This window comes from Tamandua tetradactyla, chromosome 8 (genome assembly GCF_023851605.1).
Source record: "Tamandua tetradactyla isolate mTamTet1 chromosome 8, mTamTet1.pri, whole genome shotgun sequence".
Lineage (NCBI taxonomy): Eukaryota > Metazoa > Chordata > Mammalia > Pilosa > Myrmecophagidae > Tamandua > Tamandua tetradactyla.
Window position 1 is genome coordinate 92180668 of NC_135334.1, and position 17527 is coordinate 92198194.

General features: G+C 46.0%; 1 protein-coding gene across 6 annotated transcripts in view; it reads right to left on the reverse strand.

Moving 5' to 3' along the window:
• Positions 1 to 17527, reverse strand: part of PLEKHA7 (pleckstrin homology domain containing A7) — a 226942-nt gene that overhangs the window by 11730 nt on the left and 197685 nt on the right. For 5 of the 6 annotated variants that reach the window (XM_077114128.1, XM_077114124.1, XM_077114126.1 and 2 more), the window contains 9 exons: positions 14136 to 14201; positions 13882 to 13962; positions 12825 to 12974; positions 12141 to 12242; positions 6484 to 6592; positions 6045 to 6271; positions 2843 to 3031; positions 2616 to 2733; positions 580 to 683 (listed from right to left, as the gene is read on the reverse strand). In XM_077114128.1, coding sequence (XP_076970243.1) covers positions 580 to 683; positions 2616 to 2733; positions 2843 to 3031; positions 6045 to 6271; positions 6484 to 6592; positions 12141 to 12242; positions 12825 to 12974; positions 13882 to 13962; positions 14136 to 14201 — 1146 coding nt within the window. Of the gene's footprint in view, position 1; positions 436 to 579; positions 684 to 2615; positions 2734 to 2842; positions 3032 to 6044; positions 6272 to 6483; positions 6593 to 12140; positions 12243 to 12824; positions 12975 to 13881; positions 13963 to 14135; positions 14202 to 17527 lie in introns of those variants that run through there. The other variant, XM_077114129.1, reaches the window with a different exon arrangement.

A 17527-nucleotide genomic window follows, 5' to 3' on the forward strand; every position in this document is an offset into this window, starting at 1 on the left:
CAGGCAGAACAGCTGGGCTGGGGCACAGAGGGCAGCAGCCCTGCTGGCCTCACTCCCTTTTGCTCTCTCTCTCCCCTGCACACATATATGCACACATGGTTATTCTAGTTGGGCCACAGGGAACCACTTTCTCGAAGCACACACATGGGCAGGACACCCCAGCCCTCAATGGGCTTTTTGGGCAGCACCCCATTCTGCAGCTACAGACATTGAGGCCCAGGTCTGTCCAACCAAGCTCACATGCCACATGTGTTGGGGCTAAAACCCAGGGCGCAAACTCCCTGGGTTCCCTCCCCCAACCCTGACAAGATGGAGAGAAAGGTGGGGATCCTTGGGAAGCACAGATGGTAGTCTGATGCGGCTGGAAGCAGGTCCTGCCTTTTCTGGTGGGCAGCAGGGAAGGCGTCACTGAGCACATGGTATGTCAGGGCAACCCTGAACTCAGGAGGGGCTGAGGTCACCTCCGTGTCCATCCCTGGGCCTTACAGGATGCCCAACCACCATCCACCTTAAAGCCTCTCCCTCCACCCTGACAGGAGGAAGCAACGAGCCCCTCGAGAATATCTCAAGGCCACTCACAGGGAAAATCCCCTTGCTGCTGTCGGCATTTGGACCCCTCCGGAGGGTGACATAGGGAGCAATGGTGGACGACTGCTGGAGCCTTGATGTGGATCCTGAGAGCCCTTAGTGAGGAAAGAGAAGTATAAGCACACTCATGGAGGGTGACAGGTCCCTGGCCCCTCCTTAATAATTCCCATTCCCATGAGGGGGGCCAAGAGGGCACAGCCAACCTCCCACTCTTCTTTCTCCTCTTCCTCCTCAAAGCCTGGAAGACTACAGCCCCCAAGGTGCAGAACGGGGGGCCAGCCCAGGGGTGCCCTCTGTCCTGATGGAAGACAGTGTCCCTGCAGATCTGTGGATTATCCTAGCTTCCCTCACATGCAGAAGACCTGGGCTACTTGGCAGGTGGAAAGGAAGGAGGGACAACAATGATCTTCATCTGTCTTCTTCCTTGTTAACTCTTATGGATCCTGTACAATCCAACTTAAATGCCCCATCCTTGTGAAACCATCTCAGAAGCCCCAGGCAGAATTAGTTATCACCTGTATCCCGTGATATATTCACTGATTACTGTACTGACCACAGCGCAACATTCCTACTTTCCTAACAAAACTGTAAATTCAGCAACTCTTGGTTGACTGACTAAATGAATGAAGGGAAAAAGGAAGGCATCACGTATTTATTGAGCACTTACTATGTAACAGGTAGGTGCTGTTGTAGGTATTCTATGTAGAATTTGTCATAATAGCTCTACAAAGGAAGCATTCCCTGACCATTGTAGAGGAATATAATCTAAGGCTCAGAGAAGTTAAGGAACTTTTCCAAGGCCACACAGCTAAGAACGTCACTGCTCACATGTTTCCCATGTTCTGGGTCCTATGGCTTGGTGGTACTATCTCACCCTGACTGACCTGGCCCCACTGCCTGCTCTTTCTCTACTTGCAGTGACCGTTATCAGGGGTGTTAAGTGGACATCTGGAAACGAGCATCTCACTGACTGGGAACACCATTAGCATTTACTAAGTAGAGAAAAAATTCTCTGCAATGTTCAGAGAATTCTAGGTAATCAAGAACTTCCATGTCCAAAATATTACTAACACTGCTGCTGATAAACACTAGCAGGTCATAACAAATGAAGGGACCAGGGCACAATGCCTGGAGTTGCTGTGGCTCTAACTCATCTCAGGCCACAGGCCACTAAGACAGTGTGGTGGGCTGAGGCCACGTAACCCACAGGTGCTGTGACCGTGGCTGTGTGACCTTCTGCTGATATACGCCTGGCCAGTGGGAAAAAGTATTGACCTCCCACCGTGGAGAGAAGGTAGGAGCATCAAGTAAGGAACAAATGTGGGAATGCCTTTGACCTGCTTAGGGGTACCAGGAGGCCCAGAGGCAGAAAGGTTGGGGGTCCTCTCTTGTAGGGAATTTCTGAGGAAGAGGATCTGGCGCTAGGGAAAATGGGGATTGGATAGAGCCTAAGGGCCAAAGGCTGCTCCCATGGCCACCGTGAAGGAGCAGGGGAAGACAGAGAAGGATGCCCAATTGAGGAGAAACTGTGTTTCCAGAAAGGATTCACTGAGTCTTAGAGCGACATAGAAGAGGAAAAATGCTCTGGAAGGCCGGAGATGGCCAGGCTAACCATCGCCACCCAACCTGCTAACATGTGGGGTGCGGTGGTGAAAAGCACAGCCTCTGGAGCAGGGACACTGGGACCATATTCTGGTTCCATCAGTTATCAGCTATTTGGCAAGTTATTTTTCGGAGCCTTAGTTTCCTTCTCTCTAAAATGGGGGTAATAACACTACCTCCCTCATAGGAGCGTTATGAATACTAAGTATATAAAGTGCTTAACAGTGCCTGGCTTTGTAGTAATTGCCATTATTATTGTTCCCAGAGACAGATGCAGTAACAGTGGACATGAGCCAGAGGAAGAAAGGACAGGGCCTCCCTCCCAGCAGGCTCACAGCCCCCCCAACCAGCTGCTGCCATGTCTAGGCCAAAAGCATGGCGGTTAGGGGGATCCTATGAAGACACTGCGAAGAGTCTTGCCTTACCTCTGCCTGGCAGCGTCTGGTACCTGCTTTCAGGGTCCACGAGTCCCAGCAAGGGCTGGGCTATGTCTCCACTGAGAGTGGCCAGTTCAGGCTCACTAACGTATGACCGGAGCTCCACCTGTGGACAGAGGCCGAGGCCATCACACCTGCTCAGGTGGGTACGCAGCCCCCAGACCACATCCCTCTCCCCACATGCAGTAGGGCAACCCCAGGAGCCCCCTGCTCACCCTGGAGTCCCCGTTCACACAGTGCCCCAGCTCCCGGTCTCGCTTCCGCTCATCCGACTGCCGCTTGAGGCCCCGCACCGAAGTGTGCCGGATGACAGTGGCCTCCCTTGGCAGAGGTGGCACGGCCGGGGGCTGGTCCTCCGGGCTGTACAGTTCAGGGAGTGGGGGCCTGGGAGGTGGCTCATCCTCCTGTTCAGAGAAAGAGCCAGAACCAGTGTCCAGTAAGGAGGAGTTGGAGGAAGGACTACTGAGCAGCAGGCTACCTTGGAGCCGCAGAGCAGGGCCACCTTAGCCAAGGGGAGTTAATGTTTCCCCTGGTTGAGCTGCTCCATCCCTATTCTTTGTCTGATTCACATACTCCCTAATTTTCAATGTTACCTGCACATTCCCGGAGAACTCAGGTCTCCGGGAATGGCGCTTTTGGTGCTGTGCTGAACTTCTCACTCCACTTACCTGGAGATCACCCCAGGAAAAGGTAGGCCGGCAACTGTGCTTCTGTGTGAGTGTAGAGACAGCACCTCCTTCCTGGAGGACAAATGCCCATCCCACTCCACAGCACCAAGGCTGGCTTTGCCCAAACCCTGGATCCTTCAGTGCATGTGAATCTGGGCAAGGACAGAGTCTACATCCTCCTGCCTCTTCTCTATCAGAAATGTGCATGGTCACAAAATATTTGATCCCTCATGACTCAGGGATTAACAAGCTGTAGGGATGAGTGACACACTGCCTACCACTTGGCAGACCCCCAGGCCTGAGATGAATGTAACTATTTTCCCTGAAATTCCCAATCTGCATGCTTTCGGAGGCTGTCATTTCTCCACATGATCCACATTCTGGTCCCCAATGGCCATGAACACCAACGTGCCTTCCCCCTCCTAAACTTGTCCTTTCTTAGTCCAATTCTGTTTTGTGTTTCAGAATTCTGCAGAGTTCAGGAAAGGGCACTCCAAGATGGCTAAGCAAAAGTCAATCAGCCTTCTTTTAAAGCAACCCATTTCATCAGGTGTGTAAGTTAAGCCTGCCCAAGACAGCCACTGGCCTAACAGGATCAGTGGTTTCCAACCTTGGCAAGACCTCAGAATCACTGATTTCTAAAAAGCTCCCCAGGGGTAAAAACAAAAAACATCGATCATCTTTGACTGGAGAACAGTGTATCTGGAGAGTGAGGGTGGGAGGGAGACAATTTATTATATACTTTTTCTTTTGCCTTTTGTTATTGTACTTTTTGAGAGGATTACCCATTTTTTAAAAATGGCATTCGATTCAGGAAAACAAGCCAAATAACCGCGAAAGCCCTAGAGCTACATACAATAAGGTAGATGAATCTCACAAACATAATGTTGAAGAAAAGACGTAAGATACAAAACAATAAGAATGGAATTATACATAGGCAAAATTCAATCAAAGTGTTTAGGGATAAAAACACACACACACATATATATATAATGGTGTGTGTGTGTGTGTGTGTGTGTGTGTGTGTGTGTGTGTGTGTGTACAGCAAGGGAATTATTACCCCAAAAGTCAAGAGAATGATTATCTCTGGTGGAAAAGGAGCAGCCTGGGCTGAGAAGGAACCAACAAGCCCAAGGGCTTTTGGGTGCTGGCAAAGTTCTAGTTCTTGGCTGGGGTGGTATGACATGGATGGTCCCTTTATTATTACGTTAAATTACATATTCACATTTTATGTCATTTTCAGGATGGATATTGTTCCACACATACAAATGTTGACAATAAGCAAATAACAACAAAAGCTGGTAAAACGGATAAACACTCAATACATTACTGAAGGAAGGGGAGAGAAAAAGCCCTGCCCTGGCACTATAGAGGACCAAGCTGTAAGGAGGAACCTTTGCCATCAACTATTCCAAGTTGCTAGTTCTGCACAGGGGAAAATGAGGGGGCTCAGAGGGGCGGGGACTCGCCTGAGGACAGCGAGGGAACAGGACTGAAAACCAGGCATTCCACCTCCCAGGCTAACACTTTTCTCTTTGCTCTTCACCCCGGCCAAATGGCATCCTATCTTATGTCATCAGCCATCTGATCCTGACATTTCTGCTGGTTGTTTTGTTATTTTCTGCCTCCTGTTTTATGGCTGGTGCTTCGGTCTGTCTCTTAGATCTGGAGTTGAGAAAGAGCTCTCAAGTTGAAGAAATTCACCGTGATTCTCTGCTGGGTAACAGGTCACACCCCGGGCCCTGGCCCCTGTCTCCCAGCTCTGAGCCTGTGGTAGAAGAAGGAGGATGGTGAAGTGCAGGAGTTCATATGCTTCCCCCAGCACTGCGTCCTGGCCTTCTCAGAGGTCCTAGGCACACACAGTCTGGGTTCCCCAGGCAAGGTTTGTTGGTAAAAACCTGGAGGCTCTAGTCCAAGGTCCCCACTTCTATGACTTGCCTATCATTTGGACCAGACCTGTACTCTTCATCCAGGGATGGACTGGTCCTACAGGTACAAGCTATCACTTTGACCATATTTTCTATATTCTTTATGTCTCCTGTATTTCCAGACTCTGCCTGAGGCTTGGTCCCTTCTATGCCAGACCAGTCAAGGTGCTGGCTCAGTCAACCACATGTACCACAGACCTGACCTGAGGACCTAACCTAAATGTCCAGTTAGATGCAGATGGCAAAGAGTAAAATAGAAAGGTCAGGAGATGTGGGTTGGATCTACCAACCAAGCCAATTTTAACACCTGCGGGCCTTAGTTTTCTAGTCGGTGGAATGGGGACACTGCTCTCCCTATTGACACTTCATGCAGTTATTGTGAAGACCATATGCATTTTTATATCCAGTGCATTGCTCTTCTGTTGGGATGAGCTCATCACCAAGAGGCTGTGTAACTGCAGGAAAGCTCTCTGCAGGTTTGCACAGAGGCCTGCATGGACACAGCCCCATCCACAGCCCCACACCTCTTTGCACAGTGCAGCTCAAAACCCCCACTTTTGACTCAGCACAGCCACCTCCCCCTGTAGGGCCTGTTTTCCCAACTCCAAGATGGGAGGGGGTTGGACTAGATCATCTCCAAGGACCTCTGAGAGTCTGAGACCCAGCAGCAGGGTAAATCCTGCTTGTTGACTATTCAGGCTCTCTGAGAACTCTGAATGGTTTTATTTCTCCAAGTTTTCCCAAAAGCTTCTCTTCCAGGAGAACTTGATCTGAGCCACAGATGAAACAATGCCACTGTGCTCTGGGTCAACGATACTTACAACTTTGGGCTTCATCTTGGTTGGTGAGTGAAGGGGGGATGTCACTTTCCTCAGCTGGGGTGGGTGAGGTCGGTACGGCACATAGGTTTGTAGCTGGGGGAAAAGTCGAACCTCCAGGGGAGTCCGCACAGGGCTGGTTGGAGGGCTGGGTTTCAGGGGTGGCTTGCTCTCAGAAGTCGAGAGTGAAGGCACAGGTGGGTGAGGAAACAAAGGCACTGTTTTTCTCTCTAAAGGACATGAAGTGAGGCCGGGGGTTAGCATGAGATGGAACAAAGACCTTCTTCTATAGAGGGCAGGTAGACTTAGCATCATGACAACCTGCCTTCCCAATTATCGCCCTCCCCATCTGAGTCCTGGCTGCAGCACCCAAGTCCCCATCTCCATTCCAGCAAAGGAAGCCAAAGCAGAGCAGCCACACCCAGGAAAATGGCCTGTTTACCTGGATTTTTGACCGATTCCACCAGGATTCTGAAGTTCTCTTTATTTGCACTCAGGCCTGCAATGACATCTTCAATTCTCCACAGATCCTTCTGTATCTGTGATTTCTCCTGAGGAGAACAAGGTGGTGGTTCATTCCTTCTTAGCTATTTACCAGAAATTTCTCAGGCCTTACCCCATCATTTCAGCAGAGCTCCTCACCCCAGGAGGCAGCATTCCCTTTGGAAACCCCTCCAAGCTCACATCAAACCTGACTCACAGCTTCCTGGGGGAAGTTTAGATATGAAACAGCCTAAGGTCTGGGGAAAAAAATTTCAGAGTAGCTTTCACAGTCCAGTCTGTCTGTTTCCATCTAATTTAAAACTTGACTGTCTTATACAACTAAGACAAAGGGAAGGAGAGTAAGCACTAGAAGCTTGGCCGTCCCCAGAATATAAAGAGCATTTTAAAAAATGTTTTTATTTTAATAGCTAAACATATTTATCTTCTCCTTCATAGGTTGTCATCCTTGTGGTATGTCTAAAAACTGTTTCCCTATGCTGATTTAATAAATCAGGTATTTTCTTCTTCTAAAAAAAAGACAGGGATGAATCTTTGGATTTGAGGTTTGGTTAAAAGCACATGGGACAATGGAATATTATCTGGCAATGAAAAGGAATGAATTACTGATATATGGTACAATATGGATGAACTTTGAAAAAACACTTGATGCTTAAGTGAAAGAAGCAGTCACAAAAGGCCATCCACTAATATGAGAAGTCCAAAATAGGTGAATCCATGGAGACAGAAAATAAGTTAGTGGTTGCCAAGGACTGCAGGGTGAAAATGGGGAGTGACTGCAAATGGATACAGGGTTTCCTTTTAGGATGATAAAAATGTTCTAGAATTTGATTGTGGTAATGGTTGTACAACCTTGCGAATATACTAAAAACCACTGAATTGCATTCTTTAAAAGGCTGTTTTAGCATATGAATTAGATCTCAATAAATCTGCTATTTTTAAAAATAAGTGCCATGGGGAAAGAGCTAGACCACATAATGACATGTATACTTTGACAATTTGCTACCAAGATCAGATGAGGCCTTTGAAAAAGGTGAGGAGGGGGCGGGCCGCGGTGGCTCAGCGGGCAAAGTGCTTGCCTGCTATGCCGGAGGACCTCGGTTCGATTCCCGGCCCCAGCCCATGTAACAAAAACGGAGAAACAGAATACAAGAAAATGTTTCCCTTTCTTCTATCCTTCCTTCCTTCTCTCTGTCTTTCCTTTAAAAAAAAAAAAAAAAAAGGTGAGGAGGGGTCTGCTATGGTCAGTAATTGTGGGCATCTTTAATGGGGTTGTTTAAACATCAAATGCAGTATGCCTTTCATTTTTTAATCATAATGGGGGGAAAATAGTATTGGTCTCACCCCATGGACTAAAAGAAAGGGAGGCTTCATACTCTTGCCTTTCCTTCTGAAGGCACTGGCTATCCCTCCCTCTACTGGAAGAGTTCTCACATACTTCTTGTATTCTGCAGCTAAATGTGCTCCTGATATATCCTCCACAGAGTCTTGTACTAGGCAGATTCTCAGTACAAGTTTGTTGAATGAATAAAGGACCAACTATGTAGCATACTGTGCTCAGAAGCCTCCCATCCCAAGAGGTTCACAACGTCATACTCCCTCCACCCTTCTAACACCAAAGCACAACCACAGAGGTGACAAGCTAGTAAGGGGCTTGATGTTCAGTTTCACACTTAAGTATGAGTAACTTAAGGCAGTAGGATGTGTTAAGAATCCAGAATGTGTAAGTTAATGGGAAATTATCTCTAGATCTGAGGTCCCTAAACTGAGGAGTATGAGCAGGTGAAGTATGGAATTAAAGCCAACCCTCTACCTCCTGCCAGTCTAAGTTCCTGTCCCCATTTTGCCTTTCAAAATCCCCACAAGTTAAGAGATGAAGGGAGTAGAGAAAAGGCCTCCCCAGGGGTGATAGAATTTCAGACCTTAACGAGAAGGTGAGGGGAGATTTTAGGGAGCAGGGGTGAGAGATTTCATTCCTCAATCATTTTACCAGGATAGGAAGGCTGCCATGTACTGCCTTCAGCAAAGGCTTGAACTCGTCTGGAAGGAGGGACTGAATGCCTACAGGTAGCCTAACCAATCCTTGTCTCTCACACGGTTTCCTGGATGTTTGCTACCCTGGCTCTCCTGCCCAGGTGGCTCTGAGGGTCTTCATAAATAAAGCCATGCTGTTTTACTGAAAAGGCTATAAATCTTCTCACATTCAAACCTTGCTAAAGGGAGGCAAATTTCCAAGTCCCATTACTGAGACTGTATGTGGGGCTGAACGCACATCTCCAGGGTTCACAACTTATCTAGGGTTCTAACAGCTTGTCCAGTCTAAGTTTACACCAGAAATGCTAGGACAGAGCATGCCTGAAGCAAGGTTTTGTGAGTTTCCCAGGTTATCATGGCACTCAAAGAAACATGAGTGATGCCACAGGGCTAGGTAGAGATCAAGCCAGGAAACCAGGCTCCAAATTTGTCTATCTGCTGGTAACTTAGAGGGTTACGTTCTCCAGGAATCCTATAACAAGACTTGTTACATTGTACTGAAAGGAGGAAAAAGGAGTCAAGGCTTGCTATAAGTTCAATTACTGTGAAACAAGGAATGGAAGAAATTCAAATGACCAATAATCACATGAAAAGATATTTAACTTTAGTGGTAATTGAATAAATGTAAATGAAAACAAGATGTCATCTTTCTAAACTAAAAAGATTGGTAACATCCTTGTAGGCAAACAGGTTCAGTACTTTCATTCACTCTTGGTGGGAGGGTAAGTTGATGCAAACTTTTAGAGGGCAATTTGACAGTATCTGTCAACATTTAGGATGCTGACATTTCACCCCAGCAATTCTACTTTTAGGAGCTTGTCTTAGATAAATGCTTATAAATAAGCAGAAAAATGGATGCTCACTGTGGCTCTGTTTATAAAAGCAAAACACACTGGAAATAACTTAAAAGCTATAAAGAGAGGTGCCTAAATAAAGTATGGAATATCCAGGCTATGAACTACTATGAGCAGTTAAGAGCTACTTAGGCCTTTTTAGTTTATGGTGTATTGGAGTGGTTAGGAAAATATCTGAAACTGTTGAACTGTGTTCCAGTAGCCTTTGTTCTCGAAGATGACTGTATAATTAAACAACTTTTAAATGTGGCCATGTGATTATGAAAACCCTGTGTCTCATGCTCCTTTTATCCAGGGTAAGAACAGATGAGTAGAAAAATAAGGATAAAAAGTAGATGAACAATGGGAGGGGGTGGGGATAAGGAGTAGAAAATTGGGTAGATTGGAATACTACTGAGAGGGAATGGTGGGGACTACGGGATGTATACGTTTTTTCTTTTTGTTTCTTTTTTTCTGTAATGATATAAATGTTCTAGGAGTGATCATGGTGACGCATACAAAGCTACTGATGATACTGTGAACCACTGATTGTATAGACTGTATGTGTGTGACGATTTCTCAATTAAAAAAAGAACCACTTAGACCAGTGCTGTCCAACGGAACTTTCTGTGACAGTGGAAATCATCTACCATCTGTGCTATTCAATATGGTAGCCGCCAGCCACATGTGATTGCTGAGCATCTGAAATGTGTCCAGTGTGACTGAGGGATAAGTTTTCTATTTTATTTAATGTTGATTAATTTAAATGTAAATAGCTACCATACTGGACAGCATAAACTTGGTGGGGATGGGGATAGGGGATTATATGCACCTTCCTGGAAAGATTTCTATTACATAAAGTTAGGGCAAAAAGCGAGTTGTCGAAGAACGTGTAACTATGATTCTCTTTAAGTAAATCTTTACCCCTCTTCCACAATAAAGTACCTTGACCTATGCATGTGCTTATGTTAGTAAATGCATAGAATAAGGTCTGGAAGGCTACACTGTGAACTGATAACATTCATTACATATAAAGAAGGTGATGGGATTGGGGCAGGAAGGGAGGAAGAGAAGCTTTGGTGTCTTAGGTTTTGTCTTTGCTTTTCATTGTTTGGCCTTTTGAGAGAGATGCATCCACACGTCACTTAAGTAATCACAGAAATATAAGGAATGAAAAGTTAAAAATAATTACTGTAAAAATTAATGTGGATCACTTAAGTTCCAGAAGATAATAAGTACAACAGTTTAAGGAACTTCGACCTAGAAATAATCACTCGAAGATTTTTTTCTTTCTTTCTTTTTTTTTTTAACATAGGCAGGCACCCGGAATCAAATCCAGGTCTCTGGCACGGCAGGAGAGAACTCGGCCTGCTGAGCCACCATGGCCCGTCCAATCATTTGAAGATTTTGTCAACAATTTTCACCTACTATTTTCAAGCCACTGTGTTAGGTGCTAGGGATGCAAAAAGAAGAATAGGAAAGTGTTTATCAGTTCAGATGAAAGGAAATATGAAAACACACAGCAAAAGAGGCAACCAGATCCAAGGAGCCTCACAGGCCAATCCTGGGCCATAGGGAAGGCCTCCTCTGTGGAAGGCCTTTGACTTTGACTGGGCTGCCTGGGAATCATTCTGCCCAAAGCAGAGTGGAGGGATAAAACAGGGTCCCAGGAAAAGGCCCCGGGTCCACAAACCTAAACCTTCTCCAGAATTTCCTCTACTTTTCTGGGATGAAGCTAATGTCGAGAGTCACCATATTCATTAAGTCACATGAAGAAAGAGCCTTGGCTAGAACTAGTTCATCTATTAGCAAGCCCAGCACCAAAACTGGCCTAGCACTGTCCTGATAAGGAAGAAGCCTCAATTAATTCTTGCTGAATTCAAATAAATAAATTTCAGGCCCTGAAAGGCAACACAGAGGTGAAGTCAGGTTGGAAAGCAGGTTATTTTTCACATGTAAAATTTCGAGGGTGGGGTGGCTGGCATCAAGGTAGGTGGACCCAGGGCAACTGGAGGAAGCCAACACAGAAGAAGAGAAATAAAAAAGGGCCTTTCATTCTCTCACCTTTGGAGGACAGAGAGAGCTGTCAATAGGGTGGCCTGGTTTTAAGGGTAGAGGAAAGATTTATGAGGAGGCAGAGATCTAAGGATGCCTTTCCTGAATGGAGTAGAGGCAACAGATGGGTATCACCCAGTCTGGTCTCCAGAAATGCAAATGACTGCCTTGAGGCCAGAAGCACCTCTATGGACCTGAATTCACACTACCAGGCAGAGAAGCTTGATAACATCTATCTCCAGGAATCAGAGGAGGGAAGAGGGTGAAGACTTCCTGTAGCTGTCTAAGTGAGGAGCTAGAAATCAAGATGGGACCAAGAACCAGGGGGGAACAGATCACTCTCAAGTCTCTGTGAGGCTTTCAAGGTTGCTATTTGACTCCTCTCTGGTCTCTGGTCCGTTTCCTTAAACAATTAATAAGCAAAATCCTTACCAAAAATTGCTCAAGGGCTTGTCTTTGAGAGCAGAGAGGTAAGGGGAGCTGGAGTGAGTTCTTTTCATCACAGTCTCACAGGGATGCCCTGCAGAGATTCTAGGGTGGCCCCTTTACAGTGGGAGAGAACAGGTTGAGTTCCAGCCAAGGGAGAGAAGGCCCTTGGGAGTGCTCACAGTTCACTCCAGGTGAAGGATCTCAGAAGAAATCAGTACACAGAAGGGAAGGATAGCCCTTTGGTTACCTGGAAAAAAAATGCTCTCCTGTGCTGCTCCTGGAGGGTCTGCTTCAATTGCTCCACATCACTCTCCAACTTCAGGTATTCATTCCAGGCATTTTCCATCTCCTGCCAGCCAAGGAAATACTTCTGGTTCTTAGTTATCCCCTGCTCCTCAGTAGGGTCATGGGCACCTGAGCTCCTGAACACTGCTGACCCAGCCAATGGAAAAGGGAAGGGGAACCCAGTGGGCCTAGGGTAGACCTGGTCAGGCAGAGTTGGGGGAGTGTGGTATCTTCTTTTCTGTGCTCTGAACAGGGCCACCTGCACTGGCCCCCTTCCACCCTTGGGGATGCTTTGATTCCTAAACCTAGCAGTCTAGCAGAATAAGCCTCCACCACATCAGAAGAACTGATGAAAAAGTGGAAATTCTGATGTCTCAGAATTTTAACTACACACAAATGAGAGGAACAGCCATGCAGGTTGCTCTGAGAAATCTAGTCCACTGGGGGTCACGATAGCCATCTAGGAGTCACTAATAGAAAGCAGGCTAAGGCACAGGTAGAGGTAAATATGTCAGGAGGTGGCCTAGAGAAGTTCTGCTACTCTAAGATTTTTCTCCCTGGCCACAAACTCAACTACAGCTTGGGAGATGAGGAAAGCAGTACTGTGCCCATTCCATCCTGAGGGCCCTCCACATGCCCTACGCACAGTGGACTCTCTGGAGAGCTCTGCCCGGATGTGGACAAGGTCCTCCTGCAGCAATCTTTGCTGGTAGGCAATCTTCTCCAAGTGCTGGGGCTGGTCTCTGTACTGCTCCATCTGCCTGTGCAAGACCTCCAGCACAGACTCTAGCTGGTCCTGCACAACAAGGGCCAATCAACAAACAGGAGAGGACAGTTCCTGGAGGCATCCCCATGCCATGCCAGGAACCAAACAAACCTGTTGATTCTAACAGAGGCAGAAGGGACCAGAGCTGAGATAGGAACTGAGAGCCAGGGCCTCTGATGCCAGCTCTGACTCTAGCCCTTGGGTAGTCTGGGGTAAGTCACCTAACAGTTCTGTGCCTCAATTTTCTCATCTATAAAATGGGCATAAAGACGTCTAATTCCTTATGAGCTAAATTATGAGGATAAATAATAGAGTAGATGGGAAAACTCTCTAAGCTCTTGGGAGAAAACATATAAACCTTAAGCATCACAAATATATTGCCGTTTTAAATTGAAAACAAAACAAAACTACCTTGAGAATCCTATCCCCCAAGAGGACAGACAGTGGCGGTCCCAGCCTATTCCTGCCCTCCCATGCACACTTGCTCCCTCCCACAGAACAGATACTAGGAGAAAAGCATTATGAAGCTAAGGACCTCTTCCCTGCCTTGATTAGGGATACTTTTTCCAAGGCAGACTCCTACCCTGAGGTTTGGGGGCCTTTCGATATTACATACAAACCAGTGGATCCCCCCTCTCCGAGGCTCAACTTATGGAAACTTCAGGAAGAGGTGGGCCAGAACAGAAGGGGAGGGAGATGTGGTGATACTTTGAACAAGTGGGCTGAGATCTTCTATAAAGCTTCTCCCCAGTCAGACAGAACACTCTCCCACCCTCCCACCCCCCTGCCAAGAAGAAGCTTCCTTTAAATCTAAAGACAATGCCGCGGATAAGTTAACACTTGCATGTTAACACAAGAATCTGTTCTATGCCTAAGAAGAGGCAGAAGGCAAAACTTCCCTCTACCCAGCACAAGATTATACAAAACTGAAGTATACTTTGCTCTCCTTGAGGGCCCGTATCTTGTCTTCCACATCCTGGAGGATCCTGTCTTGTTCACAGAAGACACTTAGTTTGACCTATAAACAAAAACCGGTTGCAGAGGGCCTGGAATGATGAGAAAAGGGCACAGCCTTGGGTATGGGATCGGAAAGCTCGGGTTACAGAGCCATCTGACCTCTGCCCGAAGTGCCCCACCCTGGGTTTGGGACAGGAGGCAGCTGAGGGCCAGCTTGTGGCTCTGCTCACTCACGTCAATGTCACTCTCTGCGATCTTCACGGGCTTCAGACTTCGATTGAGAAGGTCCCGGCTTGTCATCTGAGGTGAACAATTAAAAGGAGATTTAATAGCCATGTTCGGGATAAAAACTCAGGAAGGGAAGAGTCCCACAATGGATGGATGTGAAGTCTCAACAGTGACAAGTAGGATCATGGTATGGACGGGGCAAACATTTGGGCAATATCTGTTTGTTTGTTATGCCTATTTCATGTTAGGGAAAAATCAAAATCTTTTTGTGATCCTAGTTGTACCTGTACATTTCTCAAATTAAAGAAGATACATACTTCCAAGTTACTGAATTATCAGTTGTAGAGTCTTATATTTGCCCAAAATCTGTGCAATAAACCAGTTTAGGAATCTTGGAAGATTTGCCACTTATAAGATAGATTTGCTACCGAACCTGGGCATAAACACAGTTTCAAAACTCCATCACTCCCTGCCCAGGATACGGGGGTGGGTGAGCTGGGAGAAACGAGCAAATCCCCTAAACACTGTAAATTCCTAGTTAAAGGAAGTCCCTGGGCAGCCCACTTCCCAATGAGTAAGTCCAGCTGACTGGGGGGCTCTCTTCACCCTGTGCTATTTGTGAAAAGGATATAGTCAAGGGAAGAAGGAACTTGGATAATTTCTGCCTGTGGTTTTTAATTGATCCCTTAATAACTGAGGCTATGCCATATTTATATAAGGTACAAGTTACTCTGTCCTGTCAAGGAAGGAAACCACTAAGCAATAGACAAAAATCACCCAAACGTATGGGCCAGTGGAATTCCACATCTCCCATCCCATCTTTCACTGACCCCTAAAAAGCTAAATCCAACTATTTATACCATGTTTCAGTTTCTCTCAAATTTCCTTCTTCCCAAAAGTGGAGGGAGAGAAGCATTTTTTTTTCAGAGTCACCTCCACGGCCAAAACAAGGTCAGGGATAGGCAGGTCTAACTTGTTCCATGTAGTGGGAACTAACGCGCAGAACTGCATTTTACAGATCTGACTAGGAAATGCAGGGTGGAGCTAAACCATAGCAGAAATAGGTACTATGCTGAGGTCCCAGTGCAGACAGGCAGCTGCTGGAGAGATGACCTTCACTTTGTCCCCACCCAACAGGGGAGGTGTAATAAGTTCGTGAGTGTGAAGCAGGAGCAGATATATATTGGCAAACACACCCCTCAGAGCTTATGCTACCATGTGCCCAATGATCCTATTTTCCTTTCCCTGAGAATCATCATCAGGAAATCCAAAGGTTGAGGTCAAGGTCAAGGAGAATGACCTCATCATATCTCAGGCTGAGGACTGACTCAGGGCTGCAGACCCACCCCATTCATTCCCGTGCTCCCTTTGGACACACAGTAGAGGGCAGGGACCAATGCCTTATTTTTCTTGGTAAAGACAGCCCCAAACATATGGCACATAGGAAGGCACTCAGCAAATTCTTATTGAATTGTTGTGTATTTCAAAGGGAAATACATATAGGTCAGTGCTATAGTGAAAAAAGGAAAAGTAGAACTCCAGCCAAATTCTGCTCTTCAAACTGGGAGGCTATGTGTACATACATGTATATGCATAGTCACAGAACACATAGATGGTTGCAACAACCCACAGACTGTGCTGTCTCATGAGAAGAGGGACAGAGGGGAGGGAAGGAGAGGGCATGGAATTAATCTAGTGATCAGCAAACAGCTGAGCTTCCCAGGCAGGACTTGAACATTTAAAGTCAGGGGGAACTGGGGGTGGGGGCAGGGTGAGAGGGCAGTAAGGGCAGAGACGTCCTCACTCTGTGCTTTTGTCAGCAAAGCCAAGGACAATGAGCTTGTCTATTCTCCAGAAGGACTAACTCTTAGTTTTTCCCTAGGTAGAAATCATTTTCTAATTGAGGTATACTTTGAGGATTTTCCCCCCAGATAAACTCTTACCCTTATTTCACTGAAGCTTTTTTTTAATCACTGAAGCTTTTTATAGATATCTTTTTCATACTTAAATAGCAAGGCAGAGAATCTAATTGAGCAATGCCTCATTTATCCAGCACCACTGGGAAAGGAATGAGGTATTCTACACAAAAAGGGAATTTTAAGAACGCTCTATCTTTAAAATTAAACTTTTCAAAGGAAAACTTTCTGTAATTATGTCCTTCCCTGCATTATAAAGTGCTAAATATAAATTCAATTTTTTTAAATGAATCAGAGTTATTATAAAAATCAATACTATAGCACCACTGAGAAGTTATCCTTTAGGACTATTTGCTTCTTTATTAAATTGGTCCCACATTTCTGTGTTCTCATTTTAGTTTTGGGTTGACATATAGAGTTCCCTTCCTCTCTCAGGATATTACTTGTCCCTCTTTTCTAAAAAGTAAGTTTCTCTTGCCCTTTCTAATATGTGGCTTTTAGGCTGTTGTGAGTTAGGAATGCAAATAATTAAGTGTGTTAAAATAAAAAACTCAACAGAGGAGACGTACTTGCAGCTTTTTCTTATCTGGTCTCCCTCTGACAGGTTTGGGGCCATTCGAGTATGTGCTCACCTCTACTCTGATACTTAGTTGACGGGATTATAAGGTTTGGCTTGCTCATTGTCCCCTCTCACTAGGCAGTAACCTAATGAGAGTGGCTGTGGGAACTGTGCCATATTTTCCCTGTAGCCTCAAAGCCCAGCCCAAGGCCTATCAGTATTGAGGATATTCGGGAAATGGCTGCCTAGTGAGCCGGTGAATGTGCTCAAAATATGATCGGGCTGTGCCAAGGGCCTGGGATCTCTTCCTATGGAGCACAGGTCATAGGCCTTAGAGCACAAGCTCTAAAAGCTTATTTATGCAGCTCAGAGGCCCTTTAGGTGTCTCAATTTAGCTCTGTTCTCCAGAGTCTAGGCTATTAAGAAATATTATATCCGAGAGTAGTGTTTTATATCTAATTTTCCCTTTAAAATTGAGCTTTGGGATAGCAATGTTTAAATCCATTTAAAACACCAACTATGGGTTGAGATCATCTCTGTTACAAAAGCAATGAAAGTCAGTAGGCACTCATCCAATTGAAAGAGTCTGTGTATCAGAAAGGAATTGGAGTTTACCCAGGCATCTTACTTCCCCCTCTACCACATCCCAAGGCACCTTCTTGGGGCTTAGGGTGACACCTGCTTCCCAATCTTCAGCCTCCCTTGGATGCTATGAGAGCCGGCCAGGTTTCAGTTTATACTTCTGAGATAATCAAAGGGGATTAGGGGGCGTGTGTGTGTGTGTGTGTGTGTGTGTGTGTGTGTGCAAGGAGCAGTTTTGTTCTAGTCCAGCTCCAGACCCTGTTATTCAAACATCAACACCCCAATCCAGAGCAGAGCTACCTACCCAATTTAGGTAGACCCCTACCTAAATTCCCAGGGCC